Consider the following 19189-nt stretch of genomic DNA (forward strand, 5'->3'; position numbering starts at 1 on the left):
TCAATAGTTCAATGTACAGCGCACAGTTGCAGCTAGGATAATATCAAAATGAAAATTTTGTAACAGAATTATGAAAAATCGTTCTAACAGTAATGTTTATCATCTGTGTATGTGAAGATCTGTGTGGGAGAAATAAATTAATATAACCATAAATCAAATTTAACAGTAAGGCTAGGTTCACACGGCTCTGTGCAAGTACATTTATGTGGACACAGCAGCACATTTATTTGATTCATCTGGTGTACCTGCTGGAAACACAGAGAAAAGGTTTTTCATGTTTACTTCCCTTTCTCGAAATGTAGCACAGCGAACCACATGGTGCTGTGAAACCATACAGTTTTCAGACGTGTGGGGGTTCCATTAAGAATGTATGGCACTCACGTGCATCTGCTAAAGAGCAGCCCACTCTGGCTGCTTGTGCTGGGATACATGTGATTTATCCACGCTCCCACACCTGCAATAGTGTGAACCTAGGCCAAAGCAAATACTGTACTATCTAGACCTACTCTGCTGATGCTCATTGCTTGATGGGGTAGCCACTTTGTTGTTTACACATTCTTTACTTAAAAATTCTGTGAATGTTCGCCTTCAATTATCTAATCATATGAAAAGCTAATTCCTGTTCACTGTGAATACACAATCGTGCAAATGCTTTTCACATGATTGGATAACTGAAATGAATGTTCACCAAATTTTTGGTGTGAAGATTTTCAACTCCTGTAGTAAATCAGCCCGTATATTATATATATATATATATATATATATATATATATATATAAAATATGAATAGTAATTGATTTGAACTATAAAAAGTATGTGAAAATGAATACATATCAAAGATGCTTACTCTATTATAGGTACAAAATGGTGACTTGGATTTCGCAATAGTAACCTTATTTTATCTAAGCACCAAAATACATTTAAGGATACAAAAAGGTCCATTAAGAAAAATAAACAATGAAAAATAATCAAACACAAACCATTTTTCCTTGATGTTGGTTCTTTATATGGTAAAGATTGTAATCTAAATAATCCGTTTTTCTTAAAAACGCAAAAGGTTTGATTTTACACAAACACATTGGCATGTTTAATACAGACTTGTTTCTGTATAGACACATCAGAATACATCTGTATCCACATTGTGTGGGAAATTTGTCTGTAGCTCAAAGTTTGAGACAATAGTGTTTGAGTATATCAGTCTTGTGTTCTAATAAGCATGTAGCATAAAACAAATGCAGCAGAGTTTCAGCACCTCATTCTACTAGTCTGTGGAGTCTGTATAAAGATTGTTTTTTTTACTCTAAAGAACTTGAATATACTTCTGTGCACACACACTGCTCAAAAAAATTAAAAGAACACTTTTTAATCAAAGTATAGCATTAAGTCATTTAAACTTCTGGGATATTGATCTGGTCAGTTAATTAGCAGAGGGGGTTGTTAATCAGTTTCAGCTGCTTTGGTGTTATTGAAATTAACCACTAGATGGGGAACAATGAGATGACCCCCAAAACAGGAATAGTTTTACAGGAGGAGACCACTGACATTTTTTTCTTACTCATCTTTTCTGACTGTTTTTCACTAGGTTTGGATTTGACTAGGGTCAGTGTCACTACTGGCAGTGTGAGGCAATACCTGGACCCTACAGAGGTTACACAGGCATTCCAACTCCTCCAGGATGGCACATCAATACTTACCATTGCTAGAAGGTTTGCTGTGTCTCCCAGCACAGTCTCAAGAGCATGCAGGAGATTCTAGGAGACAGATAGTTACTCTAGGAGAGCGATACAGGGCCGTAGAAGGTCGTAAACGCATCAGCAGGACTGGTATCTGCTCCTTTGTGGAAAGAGGAAAAGGATGAGCACTGCCAGAGCCCTATAAAATGACCTCCAGCAGGCCACTGGTGTGATTGTCTCTGACCAAACAATCAGAAACAGACTTCATACGCTTGGCCTGAAGGCCCGAGGTCCTCTAGTGGGCCGTAAGCTCACTGCCCGGCACCATAGCGCTCGATTGGCATTTGCCATTGAACACCAGAATTGGCAGGACCGCCACTGATGCCCTGTGCTTTTCATAGATGAGAGCAGATTCACCCTGAGCACATGTGACAGACATGAAAGGGTCTAGAGAAGCCGTGGACAAGGTTATGCTGCCTGTAAAATTGTTCAGCGTGACCGTTTTGCTGGTGGGTCAGTGGTGGTCTGGGGAGGCAAATCCATGGAGGGATGCACAGACCTCTACAGGATTGACAATGGCACCCTGACTGCCATTAAGTATCAGGATTAAATCCTTGAACCCATTATTAGACCCCATGGTAGTGCAGTGGGTCCTGTGTTCCTCCTGGTGCACGACAATGTCCAGCCTCATGTGGCAAGAGTATGAAGGAAGTTCCTGGAGGATGAAGAAATTGATACCACTGAATGGTCCTCACGCTTGCCTGACCTAAATCCAATAGAACACCTCTGGGTTATCATGTTTCGGTCCATCCAACGCTCCCAGGTTACACCTCAGACAGTCCAGGAGCTCAGTGATGCCCTGATCCAGATACGGGAGGCATACCCTAGGATCCCATCCATCATTTCATTAGGAGCATGCCCCGACATTGTCAGGCATGCATACAAGAACGTGGGGGCCATACAAACTACTGAGTACCATTTTGAGTTGCTGCAATGAAATTTCAGCAAAATGGACTAGCCTGCTGCATAATTTTTTCTCTTTGATTTTTGAGGTATCTTTGAATTCAGTCCCCTGTATGTTGATAATTTTCATTTCCATCAAATGATGGGGCATCCTCACGTTCCTATCACATTACCCAGTCCATATCAGTATAGATATCCAGCATGATATTTTCCCCACTGAGATCTGATGTGTTTTCAAAGTGTTCCTTTAATTTTTGTGAGCAGTGTGTATACCAAACTTGCCATTTCCATAAAACCCACTATGTAAAATATGGGACAATTCTAATACTTAGAAATATGCAAAGTGTTACTCCTGTGCTACCTGCAATAGTGTTTGCAAACAAATCCGGTGGATGAATTTGATGTAAACAGCTGCTAGCATCAAAATTGTGTTCCCACAATCTAGCTGTGAACTCAAATAAAATAATGAAATGCTGTGTTGCTAAAAAAAAATTAACATTTTGTGTGGTTTGCATCACTAACATCTAATAACATGTATATGTACCATCAACCTAAATATGCTGATGGAAAAATAATAAAGAAAATTTAAATATAAGTATTTGAAGTGCATACATCAACGTATAAATGCTATAAAAAACATATATTAAGTGCTTCTTATATATTACTATCCAACTGCTTCTCACAATGTCTAGTAAATCCAAATGTCCCTATTTAAATGTCCATACAGTTCAGGAACTTGTGATAGACACAGAAACTCTTATGCAAAGTATCCCTTTTAGATAGTGAGTGCTCCATTGATTTAGGTTGTGCCACCTCAGTGCTCACAGAACTGACACCTTCAGTATAATATCAATGCGCCTGTAAGGATTCACACACTGAGGTTCCTCAGCTGGGTTGATCCTCCAACGCCTTCTGTCCACTAGGCACTTCTTCCCAGTGACTCCACCTTATTAAGGAAAATGTCCCTTTAAAATTCCCAGGGGACATTTTATTTCACAGGGGAATGTTTCCTTATATTAGTGAATGAGGTGTAGTTGTGCTGACTTCCATCATTCAATCATCTGCAAGCAAAAATACTGTTTTTCCTTGTACGTGATTGGGTATTCTTTGCAAAGTTAATTTTCATCACATTCCCTAAGTGAAGGGAAATTTATTTTGCAAAGTGAATAGCCTATCTGCCTTTAGTAATTTAACCCCAATGTGTTCATTCTTCTACCTGGACTGAAAACATTTTTTTCTGTAATTTAATGTCATGAAGGTGCAAATATCACAATGCTGCATACAGTGGATGAAGCTTTCCTTTTATAAGACAAGTGTTACACAATTGATTTATGGGTCACATAAAGAAAAGCTGTAGAGGAATACGCTAAGTTTGTAGTAAAGTCATAACTGTTATTTTTATACTCTAGCTCATCCATTATCAAGACAGTAAATTACTATTTTAGAGACCATTTAGAAGTAGACAGAGAAGAAGATCAAAAATATTTACAGGGATTTTGATGTGGTACTTCTGCAAATAAAGTGCAGGTTTTGAGCTAAGAACACATGGTTATAAGTCACAAGAGAGATGAAAAGATAAGATAAACATTTACTCTGTCAAAATCGCATTAAGGAATGATTACCTTCTCTCCAGGGGTCACGGAAATTCTCCAAATGCAGTGTGTGTATGAAGGATAACCATTTGGAAATCCAGGAGATGAGAAATTGCCTGTGGAATCTTGTAATGTTTCTCCACAAGCTGCAAGACATACAGTACAAAGGTGATTACAATATTAAGTCACAATGAAAAACTAGTATGTAGATGACAGGAAAAAAAATTCAAAATGAGTCAAGCCAGTTATGTCCTTATTCGTAGAAAAAATAATGCATGAAAAATTCAGAGGCCAATAACCATCTCCCTGCCCCTATGTGGCAGTGCTTGGTGTCTGAGCAATCAAACAGCAAGAACCAGCACAGTGAGAAAGTTGATAAACGAAAAAAGTCATAAGGTACTCCATTCCCAAAGTTTGGTTGTATTGACACCACATGGGTTGCATTTACAAATATTTTTTAATCCCGTCTATATACTGTCTTCTTTGACTATCTTAGACATCTACTTGTGAGTAGATGTTTTCCACTTTTTAGTGGTTTCTGGTCCATCTATGTAATTAAGTAGCTATCCTTCCTTAATTGGGCTCCATATATTGCATCTTAACTTTGAAAGTACCCCATTTAATTAGGGATGTGGAACTTATTGAAATGAAGACCACACGCCTAAGGGCTACAATGCATAGGTATAACCAGGTTTGGAAGTCTCATCCTAGAGGATCTCTTGATCTGCTTTGGATAACCTGACACTTAAAAGAAGTCTCATCCTAGAGGATCTCTTGATCTGCTTTGGATAACCTGACTATTAATTTAGTGTTCGGGCCTAGGATACGGGGAGACATGGATTCACCTCTTCTCTTCTTTCTTTCTCTTTTAATTTATTTAGTTTGTTACATAGCCATATTGTTTACCCAATGTCTCACAATGTTAACTGGGATGGTATCTTACACGGTACCCCGATAGTCTCAGTAAATGCATACAATATTTTTAGTTACATCAGTCTACTTTAGTATCAGATCATATATGAGAATGTCTAACATGTTTTACTCTGACTTTACATGGAACTCTATTGTTTCCTGACAACCGGATCATTGTAACCTGCTGTTCAGCCTTGCTGCTGTTGAGCTATGTACATGGTTTCTTACTTCTGTATTGAAAAATGTTCAATAAAGATAGTTATTTATAAAAAAAGAAAGTACCCAATTTACACTGACTATCAACTACACTGAATAAATATCAATGCAGTGCTCCCTATTTGCAAAAAAAAGGTGCTGCCCTAAACCCTTTCTGTAAAGTCAATGATAAGTATCTATGTAAATGTGCAATTCCATAAAATAAGAAAAACAATAAATGTCAACAAATCATATACAGTATGAGTGAATAAACATACAATACACCTGTGTCTCAAAATAAAATCTAGGGTGCAAAAATTAGGTTATACACAATTGTGATAAATATGCTCTCTGTTTCCTGTAGCCAGCAGGATTAAGTAACTCACAAAATGAAAAGCCATGAAAATTGTCTGGGTGATGTATATATTTGTAAAATGATTAATCCTCTCATTCCTGCTATTTCAGATATAGATGGTCCTGGTTGAAATTAATCAAGTACTACCATCAAAGCTCTCCCCAGCTCAGCCTCCCAAGTCGTCTGTGCCTACTGCTGCAGCAGGGAGTATTTCAGGAACCATGCTGTATTTTCCTTAATATTAAATAACTGAAAAATTCAGGACATGTGAGAAAGACCTTTCTGGCGCTCTGACAGGTGTTTTGGCAGCTCAGTGATTTAACATTATTAATTTTAGGCAAACTGCTCCTTTAAATGTTTTAACAAAATATATGCCTACACCAAAATTCCCAAAAAATAATTCATATAACAACTCCCTGTGCTTTCTTTCATACTTATACAGAATTAGTACATTTAGGTTTACATAGTCAAGAATGACAATTCAGATCTAAAAGCAAAAAGCTATTTCCGCATACAGATATATTTAATAGAACCACTGTCACACAGAATATGAGCTTATTGCCAGAGAAGATATGAAGATAAACTTTGTGAGCACGTCAGCTGCCATTCTCATACCCAATAAGAATTATTAATTCAACATGAATGCACCAAGCTGCATAACAAAATGACAGATATGTGGATTTTAATCCAATGGATTTTATAGCCAAAATGGCATGTTACATCTCATCTAGAAACCGTGTTAATTCATTTATTATAGTGCATACATAACAGTAACTTTAGAGAGTTAACTACTTACATGGGTACTATGACTGCTGACTGTATTTATTTTGGAGACATACCAAAATGGCAGACCTGGGAGGGCTCATTTCTCTTTAGTTATCAGGATTTAGATAAAGAGGCTCTGCGTGTAAAATCATGCTGCCTTTTTACACTAGTAAAGTAGAATAAAAGCTGATAAGTGAAATGCTAGCAAAGGTTACATGATATTAGGGCGTGCTCATTTGGCTGACAATTCCAAATCTTTTAAGCTTGCTGTCACATTTCCCATTCCTCCACCTCTGAACTCTGGCAGCATTGAATTAAGCTACTGAAGTATTTTTGCTGAACAATGCACAGTTTTGCAGTACCTGGACATCTATAGAGCTTCCTTGCCTGTGCAATATCTCCTTTACTGAGACGTGTTCGTTGACCTATAGGAGGCCTCACACCATTTTCATCGCGGGATGGAAGAATTGTATCCAGAAACATACCCCTAAAATATGATACACACACAAAAAGAATCATCAGTTCTATTACACTCACATCATATACACTTGGCTTTAAATTGTACTTGTTTGCTTCATGTTTATCAGTGTGTGTTTGAGGCAAACATATATATAAAACATCAAACACGCAACCAGTTCACCTATAAAGCTGCACAAACATATGACTCCTGGACACTGTACAACTATAAACAGTATATGCAGACATGGACTTTGTGTGGACATATAGAAGAGAAACTGAGTACTGTAAAAACAACTTTGTTATGTACCATTAAAAATCTATTACACAACATTAAAAATCACTCTCCACATAGGGGTTCACAACATGCAAAGATTCTGATTAACGTTCCCATGTGACCTCAATGTATTTTGGGAATCCTTCTTGAGGCGCACATGTAATGGAATCAGCACACTGAAACCCACTCCTAATGTTTAATAGAGTAATATCACTCAGTAGGGTAGACTGTAATTCATAGCATGTGCAATAGACTGGGGGTTCAGTCGCAGATGGGGGCATTTTTCCTGTGTGAGTGCATTTCCTGCTGGAGTACAGAACAGCAGTTGAACACAGCAGTGCATTTTCTGCTGGAGTGCAAAAGAGCAGTTGAACACAGCAGTTTAACTAAAGCGGGATAACTCAAGCAGCAGGAAGATACAACAAATAACTCTACTGCACGCTGGATGGACAGCAAGCAAACACCCTGGGAAAGATCTCCTACAATCTTGATTGCCACTCCATGTAACTTTTAATATGCCCACTCTACTCCTCCTTTTTATATTACTATTCTCCATTCTCAAAATTTCATTTCTTTACTCCTCTGCTCCACCCCAAAGCTAATACATATCACCCTCACTTTTACCATCTCCCTACTACTGCTCCCATCACATTCTGCTGATACTTTACTCACCTGCTAACACAAACACCAGGACAGGAAGGCATGTGCACTCATATACATCCCGCTCCCATCTTACTTTCCTTACCCTCCTTCTTCTCCTAATCTCTGGGGATATCTTCCAGTTTCCCACCCTTACACCAGCCACCCTCCTTCCTCCAGGAATAGCTGCAATTCACTCAATTTGATCTCAGTCCACATGCTCTGGAAAACCCACTCTGTCTGTAGTAAGCTCACTTCTGTCCATGACCTTTTTGTCTCCCACTCCTTTAACCTACTAGCAATTACAAAAACCTGACTTCAAGCATCAGATTCTGCTTCTTCTGCTGTACTTTCCTATGGAGGCCTTCTTTGGACTCACTCACCCAGACCCAATGGTCGGAAAGGAGATGGAGTTGGTTTGCTGCTATCCCCACTGAGCACCTTTCAAGTCCTGCCTAACCCTCCCTCTCTATTCTTCTCTTCTTTGGAGACTCGCTGCATTCTGATGTTTTCTCCCATTTCTCTGAGGATTGCCATGATCTAACAGTCTCCTGGACCGGTGCTGCGCTTTCTGGATGACTTCTCTGCTTGGCTACCCTACTTTCTATTCTCTGAAATACCCACTATTATTCTTGGAGATTTTAACATCCCCATTACTGTGAACAACCCAGCTACATCCCAACTCTTCAACCTAACCTCATCTTTGGCCTTAACACAATGGATAGAGCCCTCCACTCACTCTGATGGGAATACACTGGACCTTGTTTTCTCCTATCTTTGCACTTCCTACAACCTCACAAACACCTCCTTTCCTCTCTCTGATCACAATCTCATCACCTTCACAGTGTCCTCATCTTCAAACACTTATCCCTCCAAGCAGCAAACAATTACCCGTAGAAACCTTCACTTAAACCCTTGTCTTTTCCACTCTGCAACTGACTGCCTTTATGACAGAATCTCTCCCTTGTTTTGCCCTGACCTGGCCACTGCTGTCTAAAACAGTTCACTTTCATCCACATTAGACTCACTTGCTCCTCTAACTACACAAAGTATCAGGCCCTGACCATTACAAATGTGGCAGACTGACAACACCAGAAATCTTAAGATACATAGTTGTGCACTGGAGCAATTGTGGTGTAAAACCAAATTTCAGCAAGCATTCACCCTATATAAATCTGCTTTCTTGACATACAATCCTCCCTCCATGCTGCCAAACAAGCCTACTTTGTCACTCTTTTTAATACCTTGTCATATATTCCTCGTTGCCTCTTCTCTACTTTTAACTCTCTACTTTCTCCACCTGCACCTCCACCCAGTAACTCATTCACTGCTTTCGAGATTGCAAATCATTTCAAAAACAAGATTGATGCAATTCGTAGAGGCATTGCCACTACACAGACATCTATCCCACTTAGCATACCTTGTACTAAACCTCGGTCAACACTTTCCTCTTTTGACCTTGCTACTACTGAAAAGGTCATTAAACTTTTCACAGAAGCCTGCCTCACCACCTGCCCCCTGGATCCTGTCCCCTCTCATCTACTACGGTCACCCTCTGCTTCTGTCCTATGCTTCCTCACTCATATTTTCAATCTCTCCCTCTCTATTGGCACCTTCCCCACCCCTCTAAAGCATGCACAGATCACTCCCATACTTAAAAAGCCCTTGCTGGACCCCACCAACCTGAAAAACTTAAGACCCATCTCCCTGTTCCCATTTACCTCTAAACTCTTAGAACGCTTAGTCTACAATCACCTGAGCTCCTACCTCACTGACAACAACATTCTTGAGCCCTTACAGTCCGGCTTTTGCTCACTCCACTCCACTTAAACTGCCCTACTAAAACTCACTAATGATTTCCTAACTACTAAAACTAATGGTCACTACTCCATACTCTTACTACTTGACCTCTCTGTGGCTTTTGATACTGTTGTCCTTACCCTCCTCCTCAAAAAACTCCACTCTCTTGGCCTCCAAGACTCTGCTGTCTCCTGGTTCTCCTCCTACCTATCATCAGGCGTCACATGTTGTGACGTAACGCGTTTGGTGTGCCGATGATGTCAAGCCACAAACCAGAAGTCTACGTGCTGCCATTTTGCAAGTGGGATTACAGCATCTAAACAATATGGAGCACTGTATAGTGAGTTTTTTTACACTGTGGTGTCCCAGGAGGACACATTTTAATGTGAGTGGATATATATATTTTTAATAAAGGCTATTTTTGGTTGTACATACTACACAATATTCAGAATTTCTTTACATGATTATGCAGTGGATTGGATCTATACAAAGTGTTGGCAAAGAGTTGGCAAAGAGTGGGAAGACTTTGTACCATATATACCTGCCCAGGTTAAAAGGGAAAAGTGTAGTTTGATCTGTCACTATGGGTCAAACTTTGAGGTGAGCACAATGTTGTGTAATAGATTCTTAATGGTACATAACAAAGTTTTTTTTTTACAGTACTCCGTTTCAATTCTATATGTCCACACAAAGTCCATGACTACATATTCTGTATATAGTTATACATGATTTGCTGGGGCGTGGACATGTAGCACGCGCAGTCTGGGTTCTTCCCCACTATTGACTCCTGAATACTGTATTTACAGTATTTGCAACTAATAAATCATAGCTCCTTTCTCTGAGTCCAGTATACTGTAAATTAAACTGAGTGGAACTACTGTAGCTCCTCTATTTATCTCATGTTCCTTTCTTAACTTGGGTTTCAAATTTATCTTTTTCTGATTTTGCAAGTACAGAACACCTGTTCTCACGCAAGACAAAAAGAGGTACTGTATGAAAAAAATCTTTGGATCTTTGGGCTGACCTGTTCAGGCCTTGTGGTACTTTTTTGTATTATTATCCTAATTAGGTAGAGCTTCACTTTTGAAAGTCCTCATAAGGTCACACAAGGCTGAAATCAGAAAGTAGGAGAAGAGAATAAGGGATGCGAAGGAAAAAGCAACATATCTTTGGTTTGTTCAGACAGCAGATAAGGTTGTGTTGGATATCCAGGACTTCATAGTCCCAGGTGTACACCATCTGTGCCCACACAATAGCCTGAAGCAGAAAAAGAATACCAAACTTGCAAAATCCAGTCACATAAACAATTTGTCAGCTTTTGTGAATGTGCGGTTTTTAATGTTTTTCGTGTTTCCCCAGAGGAATTCATACATAGATACTGGAGAAAAGGAAACATTTCGAATTGCAATCAGTCAGATATAATCTTCTATTTTAACCCCTTCTCACCATCCGTATGGACATATGTGGCATCACGGAAGTGAGTCTTTTCTATCTCTCACTGTGCTGGGAGTGCATCACACAGTGCATGCCAGCACAGAGACCGAGCTCTCAGCGACTGCAGGTTTCCTGGTCCTGGGTCACCTGATCACTGTGATAGCCTTGATTGGCTATCACAGTAATCAGTTACTGTGAGCCCGTCCCTGTGTTTACTTCTTTTTCTGAATGAAGAGAAAGATATATTGTAGCTTTCTCTTCTAGCAGGAGAGGAAGATATGCACAAACAAAAGTGTGTAAAAAAAATAATAATTAAAAATAAAGAATAAAAAATAAAGAACAAAATAAAGAAAACAATATCAAGATCAAGGTTTGCCAGAGTTAGTGTTAGGGTCAAGGTCAGGGACAAAGGTCATGGTCAGGAAATTTTTGGTAGAATAAAAAAGAAAAATTAAATTAGAATCAGTGTTAGTTAGTATCAGTGTCAGTGTGTTTTAGGCAGGATAAAAAAAATGTAAAATGCACACCATCATTTCTGGGCCCTACTACGGGTACAAAAAACAACTAACATACATAGGTGTAGTATCGTTGCAATTGTCAGAAGCAGGAACATTTATTTTGGGTTGTTCTTTGGTGGTAAATCATAGTAATAGCAAGAAATATTCAGCTAAATTAAAAAAAAATGTTTTTCTTACTATTTTGGGCCAGTTTTCTTTTGATAAGAAAAAAAATCAAGAGATATCCATTACCATTAGCCACCAAAAGAAAACCCAATTTGTCCAGAAAAAAACAAGGTATAATCCACCTGGATACAGAAAGTAGTTGTGACGACATGTACAATTTTACTAACACATGTCAAAGTTGCAAAATTGTGCTTAGGCATCAACATTTGTTTTACCCTTAGGCGGGAAGGGGTTAAATCTACACTTAAAAATAAGAGGTTGAATCTGATGAGCTGCTATGAGAAACAAATACACCATTTATAAATGGTAAAAGGATTGATTAACAATATTTATCATCAAGAAGCTCCTGGGTGTTTTTAAAGCGCAGCAAGAGGGAGCAAGAACAGGTGAGTGTTCTATGTAAACTGCACTTACCATCATGTTGCCAATCACCTACTCCAAATCTGTTCTGCTTTCTATGCTTGTAATGGCAAATTAAGTTACCCTCTATTAGAGGGGTACAAATGATTTAACGTACTTAGTATGACATCACAATTAATCACTTTTTTTTAAGTGTAAACAATGGAAGATGATGTCTGAATTGTCTTATTAAATACGTGGTATAGTACTACCCCTTTGTTCACATAGCCCAGGGGTGGGCAAACTTTTTGACTTGAGGGCCGCAATGGGTTCATATATTGGACCCGGGGGCCGGACCAAGAGTAGATGAATGATGTGTATGTGTCATCCATAGTAAGTATAGTAATATTCCCCCATAGTAAGCATAGTAATTAATCCCCCATATAGTAATTCATCCCCCATAGTAATTCATCCCCCATATAGTAATTCATCCCCCCTATAGTAATTCATCCCCCCTATAGTAATTCATCCCCCATATAGTAATTCATCCCCCATAGTAATTCATCCCCCATATAGTAATTCATCCCCCATAGTAATTCATCCCCCATAGCAATTCATCCCCCATATAGTAATTCATCCCTCATAGTAATTCATTCCCCATATAGTAATTCATCCCCCATAGTAATTCATCCCCCACAGTAATTCATCCCTCATAGTAATTCATCCCCCATATAGTAATTCATCCCCCATAGTAATTCATCCCCCACAGTAATTCATCCCCCATAGTAATTCATCCCCCATATAGTAATTCATCCCCCATAGTAATTCATCCCCCATATAGTAATTCATCCCCCATATAGTAATTCATCCCCCATCCCCCATATAGTAATTCATCCCCCATATAGTAATTCATCCCCCATAGTAATTCATCCCCCATAGTAATTCATCCCCCATATAGTAATTCATCCCCCATAGTAATTCACCCCCCATAGTAATTCATCCCCCCTATAGTAATTCATCCCCCATATTAATTCATCCCCCATATTAAGTCCCCAAGTCCCCCCTGTGTCAATTCACTTACCTTTGCTCCACGCGTTCCTCTCGCTGTGTTCCCGCGCCGTTCCGGTGTAGCATGAAAATCTGTCTCCTATGAGGATCTGTCCCCCTCGACGTATCTGCGCATGTGCCAGTTTCAGGCATTAGCAGCCGATCTGCGATCTCTGGCACATGCGCAGATATGTCGAGGGGGACAGATCCTCATAGGAGACAGATTTTCATGCTACACCGGTCTTCAGGGCGGACGGTGAGAGGAGCCTAGCTCCGCGGGCCGGATTAAAAGGTCCGCCGGGCCATATACGGCCCGCGGGCCGTAGTTTGCCCATTGCTGACATAGCCCCTAGTTGTAACATTATTATAATACAGAATAAAGAAGATTGCTAAATTTGTGTTTTGGTTTTCCTTTTATGTATGAAGTTTTGAGTAAAAGTTTATAGGAGTGTAGGGAAAACTGATACAGTATGTGGGCTGCCATTGCTGTTTTGTTTCCTGAAACTGCTGTGTCAGTCCACATATAGACACTTTCAGCTTGTGAAATTGTTGTCTCCAGAATGTAGTGTGCTTAAATGGAAATAATTTTTATTCAGATATAGAATAATAAATGATTTTAATAATGATGATAATGTGATATAAATGATGGGGATGTCAAAAGAAAATAAACCTTGGACAGTCCTGAACCTGAAACCTGACAGACATGGGAATTTTCGGAAAGTCCTTACTGTTCATACCATAAGGGGACATTGGAAGAAACTTTACAAAATCTTAATGCTCATGAGGCACTTGTACAATCGTCCATCTTGGTCAATTAGCATCCATGTACATACAGTAGCTCTTAGCGTTAAAATTCAGCAGATGCTGAATTTTGTCTAAAGATGTTCTGCATGTGTATGGGCAATTTGTAAATGAGTTTTAAATACAGACATTGGTTTTAAACATTGGTATCGGTGCATTTTATACTACTTTAGCTACATTGGAATAAACATATCACAGTTAAAACAATCTACATTTTTAGGGTTGTTAAGTAGCTGTCAAGTTGCAGCAATTACATTGCAGGTGTACTGCTTGTCAACAATCTATCAGGAAACACCTTAGCATTTGCATAGGATTTTTAGGATTATGGTAAGGCCTATTTTAGACTTTAAGAATCTAGCATAATCTTGATGTATATGTACAAAGATCCATACTTAAATGCAGACAAAACTGTAATTATGCTGCTATTGATGCAACTATTTATATTTACACCAGAAAATTATGCACATAAAATCTCTACATTAGGAAGAAAAACTTACTTTAAACATACTTAACACCTGAATCCATCTAACCCATTTTTTTTAATGAATTGCTGAAATTACTGGTTTCAATGTTCAGGCATAAATGGTAAAAAGAAAAATATTGTGGATCTGCAAATGCTTTTTTTATTACCTATCTATCTTTATTTTCACTATACCACATCACTAAGCAAATGATAGTTCATTATCAAATATGAAAAAGTGAATTAAAAGACAAAAATTATAACCTGAGGTTCCAACCTTGAGAAGGTGTTCCTTGCATAGTGCATGATGCTGTCAAAATCATATGGCTCTCCCTGAGAGTTCACCTCCCCAGGCTCCATTTTCAGAAAGTTATATTCCTGACCTAGAAATTAAAGACACTTAGCATGTAAGCAATATTTAAAGTGCACAGTTACCAACACATATTAAATGACTGAAACTACAATGCAATGACATAACTAAAAATATGTTGACAGAGTCACTTTAGATGATAAATCCACACATGTCTATTTTTTGCACTTAGGCAAGTTTACCTGTCTACTGTCTTACTGAGGTTTCTAAAAAGTGTGAAATCCCACATGTGAAACCTCAGCTTCAGCTAGTTTGCCATGACAGCTACAGCCCTTGTCTGGTTTTGTGCAAATCAGGGTGCAGCTGGGAGTCAAAGTTTAACAAAAAATTCATAATGTGTCAATCAAAACACTTATTTCATTATAGAGTATTAGTAGAATCAAAAAAGTAATTAGTGGAGACCAATATCATGTTCTCTCAATAGACAGTTCCAAGGGTAGCCACGGCACTCTATGTTTGAAGTGAATGCCCAGGTGCTCACCCACAAAGAAATCCATATAAATCCAAAAATGGTATAGGAGCACCCATGGGTCTTGCAGAGGAGGTAGATGAAAAAGACTCAGTCTTGAGAAAGATGGATTGAGCTTCCTGGAAACATTGACAATAAAAATATTGTTGTATTTCATCACCTTTATCTCATCTGCAAGACCCGTGAGTGCCTCTATACCAGTTTTGGAGTTATGTTCTCTCATTAGAGTAAAACATTAAAGTGGACAATCTGTAACTTTGCTCTTCAGATTTGAAATCTGTATCAGTAAATTTTTGACAAGTCACAAAATACAGCAACAGTATAATGTTTCATAAAAGCTCTACTTTTTATTAGTAAAAGCCCCAGTTGAAACTGCCTATGTTGGGATGCCATCAATCTGCTGCAGACAGGTAAAAGCATTTCCTAAGTCTGCTCACCCCTATTGACCAAATTGTTCTGTAGTAAGGTGAGAAGCTGCACTAAGAACTGTCATGTGTCAGACATTTGTGAATTGTATTGTAGTCCAGGAAAAAGATGATGCCCTGTTTGTTGCCTGAACAAAAGATAGTACCATCCTTCTAGTGGGAAAAGCAAATTAAGTTATTGTCATGTGATCTCTGTGAGAGGTAAAAAATACATGTGGTACAGTTACAGATTACTTATCACACGTCTCATGCTAGGTTTGTATTTTTTTTTATAATGTGAAGATACTGAATACTCCTTTTTCTGTTTCTTCATTTAACCACTTCCCGACCGGCCGTTGTATATAAACGGCCAGACGGTGGCAGTGTAGGGTCAAGTGGCCGTTTATAAACGGCCTCCCTGCACCCTGCTTGTGCGCGCTCCCTGGGAGCGCGCAGCACCGCGATCCGGTGCCCGCTGTGTCCTCCGGACACAGTGAAACACCGATCGTCGGACGGGACCTCTGTACGAGGTCCCAATCATGTGATCACTGATTGGCCAATCAGTGATCACATGCAAAGTAGTAAGCAAGATGTCACTTGTGACATCATTGCTTACTACGTGTGAAATCTGTGAATGATCACAGAGGTCACATGGTACAAGCCTATTCACAACAGGCTTGTACCATGTGACAAGCTGTGACCAATCACAGCTCACTCAGTACTTCTCAATGAGTGCAAGAATGCAGACAGAGAGAAAGAGAAATGATTGCTTTTACATCCTATATGGGTGTAAAAGCAATCAGTGTAAAAAAAAAAAAAAAAAAAAAATCTTCATCACCCCCCACAAGTAGTACAGTGTCACCATGGTGACACTGTACTGCTAGGGTGACAGTATGTAAAAAAAAAATAATAATAATATAAAAAAATTAAATAAAAATGTTAAAAAAAATGTTTAAAAATTATAATTTTTGTTATAAACTAATTTGGATTTTTTTTTTTACTAAAAAGATAACGGAATAAATTTTGGCAAAGATTTATGATGAAATATTATTTATTTGCAAAATTTTATAAAAAAAACTTTTTTTCCAAATTTTTGGACTTTTTCATTTACATAGCAAAAAAAATAAAAATCCCAATGGTGAATAAATACCACCAAAATAAAGCTTTATCTGTCTCAAAAAAATGGTAAAAAAATTATTTGGGTACAGTGTTGCATGACCGCGCAATTGTCATTCAAAGCGTGATAGCGCTGAAAGCTGAAAATTGCCCTGGTCAGGAAGGGGGTAAAAGTGTCCGGTCTTGAAGTGGTTAACTACCTATTTTTAAATATCATTCCTTTTAAAACAAAGTGTGTTATGCCTTCATGGGACCTCAGTGATGTTTGAGTTTTTCGACTTCTGTGAACACAATTGAATTGCTGTAGCTTAATAGTTCAAATGCCATTTGTTACTAGTAATATATTTATAAAACCATAATAAGAAAATAGATACCCGGTTGTATATTTTCCCTGATGATTGTCACATGATCATCTCGATCCGGTCGAGTGTGCTCATGCCAAAAGCCAATCACATGACCCAGCTCATGGACTACAATGCCAAATTTATCACAGTTTTTGCCAATTGATATTGCCTGGGGGCCATTTCCTCTTCGTCCCACGTAAGAGCAACACCTGTTGAATAAATGAAGCACAGCCATAACACCTAGAAGCGGTCACAGGTTCCCACTTAATTATTAACCTCTTTGCAGGCATTTCAAACAGTAAAGGAGTTAAGTTTATTAATAGAAGAAACACTTGAATCATTTATTATATGTCACATCTGTTACACTCACAGATCTCCATCGTATCATAGCAACAACCATTCTGAGAACACTGCACAATGTATTGATTTTTACTAAAAATACGGTTTAGCATGGTGACATCTTATTATTTATCTTTAGTGCAAATGTTTAATTGTATCCTTGACAGATTTCCTCTAAAATTTTTATTTCACATCTAGTTCAGACATACAGTAGATGATACATTCCTAAAATGATTTTCTAAGTGCTTTATTTGTAATTCATGGTGAAATAAACAGTCCATCAAACATCAAAATGGAAGGATATCATGGGAAGGGCCTGGAGTAGTGTTAATATATTCAGACAATTCAGTGTGTATATTTCAGTTAGATTTAAAGACATTTATGTAGTGTTCTTAATGTTAACAGGGCACTAAGAGCTATCACGTACCTAAGACAGACAACTTTCTAGGCCCTTCGGCTATGTTTGAAAATTGTTGTGACAAATTATTTCCTATGATGATAGTACTTTGTTCTTTTTAACACTGAGTTGCAAATTTGTGGCAGTTTAGGTTCCTATTTTGAATCATTGATTTTTACAATTCTTTATAAAATAAAGTGTATCTGTGAAATGCTACCCTGTTTGATAGTGCCCATTTGTTGGATTCAACCTTACAGTTTGCACTTATCTTATGATTCACAATTACTGCATACAATCCAGTTGCAGATTCTATCAGAATGGCTACCAGAGTCTGCCATTGTGCACATTTCTTGTGTATGATTTGAATAAAAGCAATCTAGTCACAATAATAGTTTTGCAGGCATTCCTGTTCACAATTTTGTACCGGATAGTAGGCAGCCATTTTTGTAGGCATTGTTACTGTACACATTGTAACTAATTTTATTATGTTCAAATTGTTTACAATAGGCAGACCTGTCATCGCTAAGGCTACATTCACATGAATATGTGTTCTATGTAAAGTACAACCACACACTGTATGTAGGTTGTGATTTGTTGCAATGAATTTTTATTGGCATCCAATGCCCCAGTCCTTTAGTGCACCACAACGCATTTAAAGAAGAATGGAAGCACTGAAAAATGCTACAAAAAGTTTCTCTGTTGTTTGGCCTGGGACTAAGCATTGAAGATCCCCTGAAAAATTATTCGGCTATGAACCAGATATAAATTACTAGATAAACACTCCATTCATCTTAAGGAATATTTTATATATTAATAGTTTTGAAATAATAAAAGTCTATCTTCTACTACCATTTGGCAAAACAAATGTTACATTAAACTGTCCCTGCCAAACTCAAGTGCTTCCGCTTGGGGAACAAAGAGTAACAGGAACAATTTGTTTTACCTGTTAATTGTCTCTCACATCACTGAAAACCTATTCATATCAGAAAATCATATGCCCAAATGTTTACAAGAGGTGAGTTAAGGTTAGTGCATGCTAAATGGAGATTATATCTTTGTACATCTAGGGTGAGATTTACTGCCCAGGCTCCTAAAAATACCTTGTAATGCATACTATCATGGCACTGGAATTTACTGATAATGATCAAAAACATTTTTATCTACATGTTTATTCATTTAAGGGGAAAGGAAAAGGTGTTCCAAAGTACAATGCCTGCAATGCTAAAAGGAAGCGGTTATTGATATACCACAAAATGTGCTGCGAACTTTGTATCTGTACTCCCTTTTTTATCATTTAAAATTTGGGACTTTAAAGTGATTCTAAAGGTTCAACATTTTTTACTTTCATGCATTCTATGC

General features: G+C 38.2%; 1 protein-coding gene across 2 annotated transcripts in view; it reads right to left on the reverse strand.

The window, feature by feature from the left end:
• TLL1 (tolloid like 1) overlaps nt 1-19189 on the reverse strand; it is a 197041-nt gene that overhangs the window by 59450 nt on the left and 118402 nt on the right. For both annotated transcript variants that reach the window (XM_089670356.1, XM_089670357.1), the window contains exons 6-9: nt 17125-17303; nt 14669-14774; nt 6818-6942; nt 4259-4374 (exon numbers count right to left, since the gene is read on the reverse strand). In XM_089670356.1, the coding sequence (XP_089526482.1) occupies nt 4259-4374; nt 6818-6942; nt 14669-14774; nt 17125-17303 (526 nt within the window). The remainder of the gene's footprint in view (nt 1-4258; nt 4375-6817; nt 6943-14668; nt 14775-17124; nt 17304-19189) is intronic.

Source organism: Staurois parvus, unplaced genomic scaffold, assembly GCF_062004578.1.
Source record: "Staurois parvus isolate SC_StPar_1 unplaced genomic scaffold, SC_StPar_1.0 ptg000090l, whole genome shotgun sequence".
NCBI classification, from domain to species: Eukaryota; Metazoa; Chordata; class Amphibia; order Anura; family Ranidae; genus Staurois; species Staurois parvus.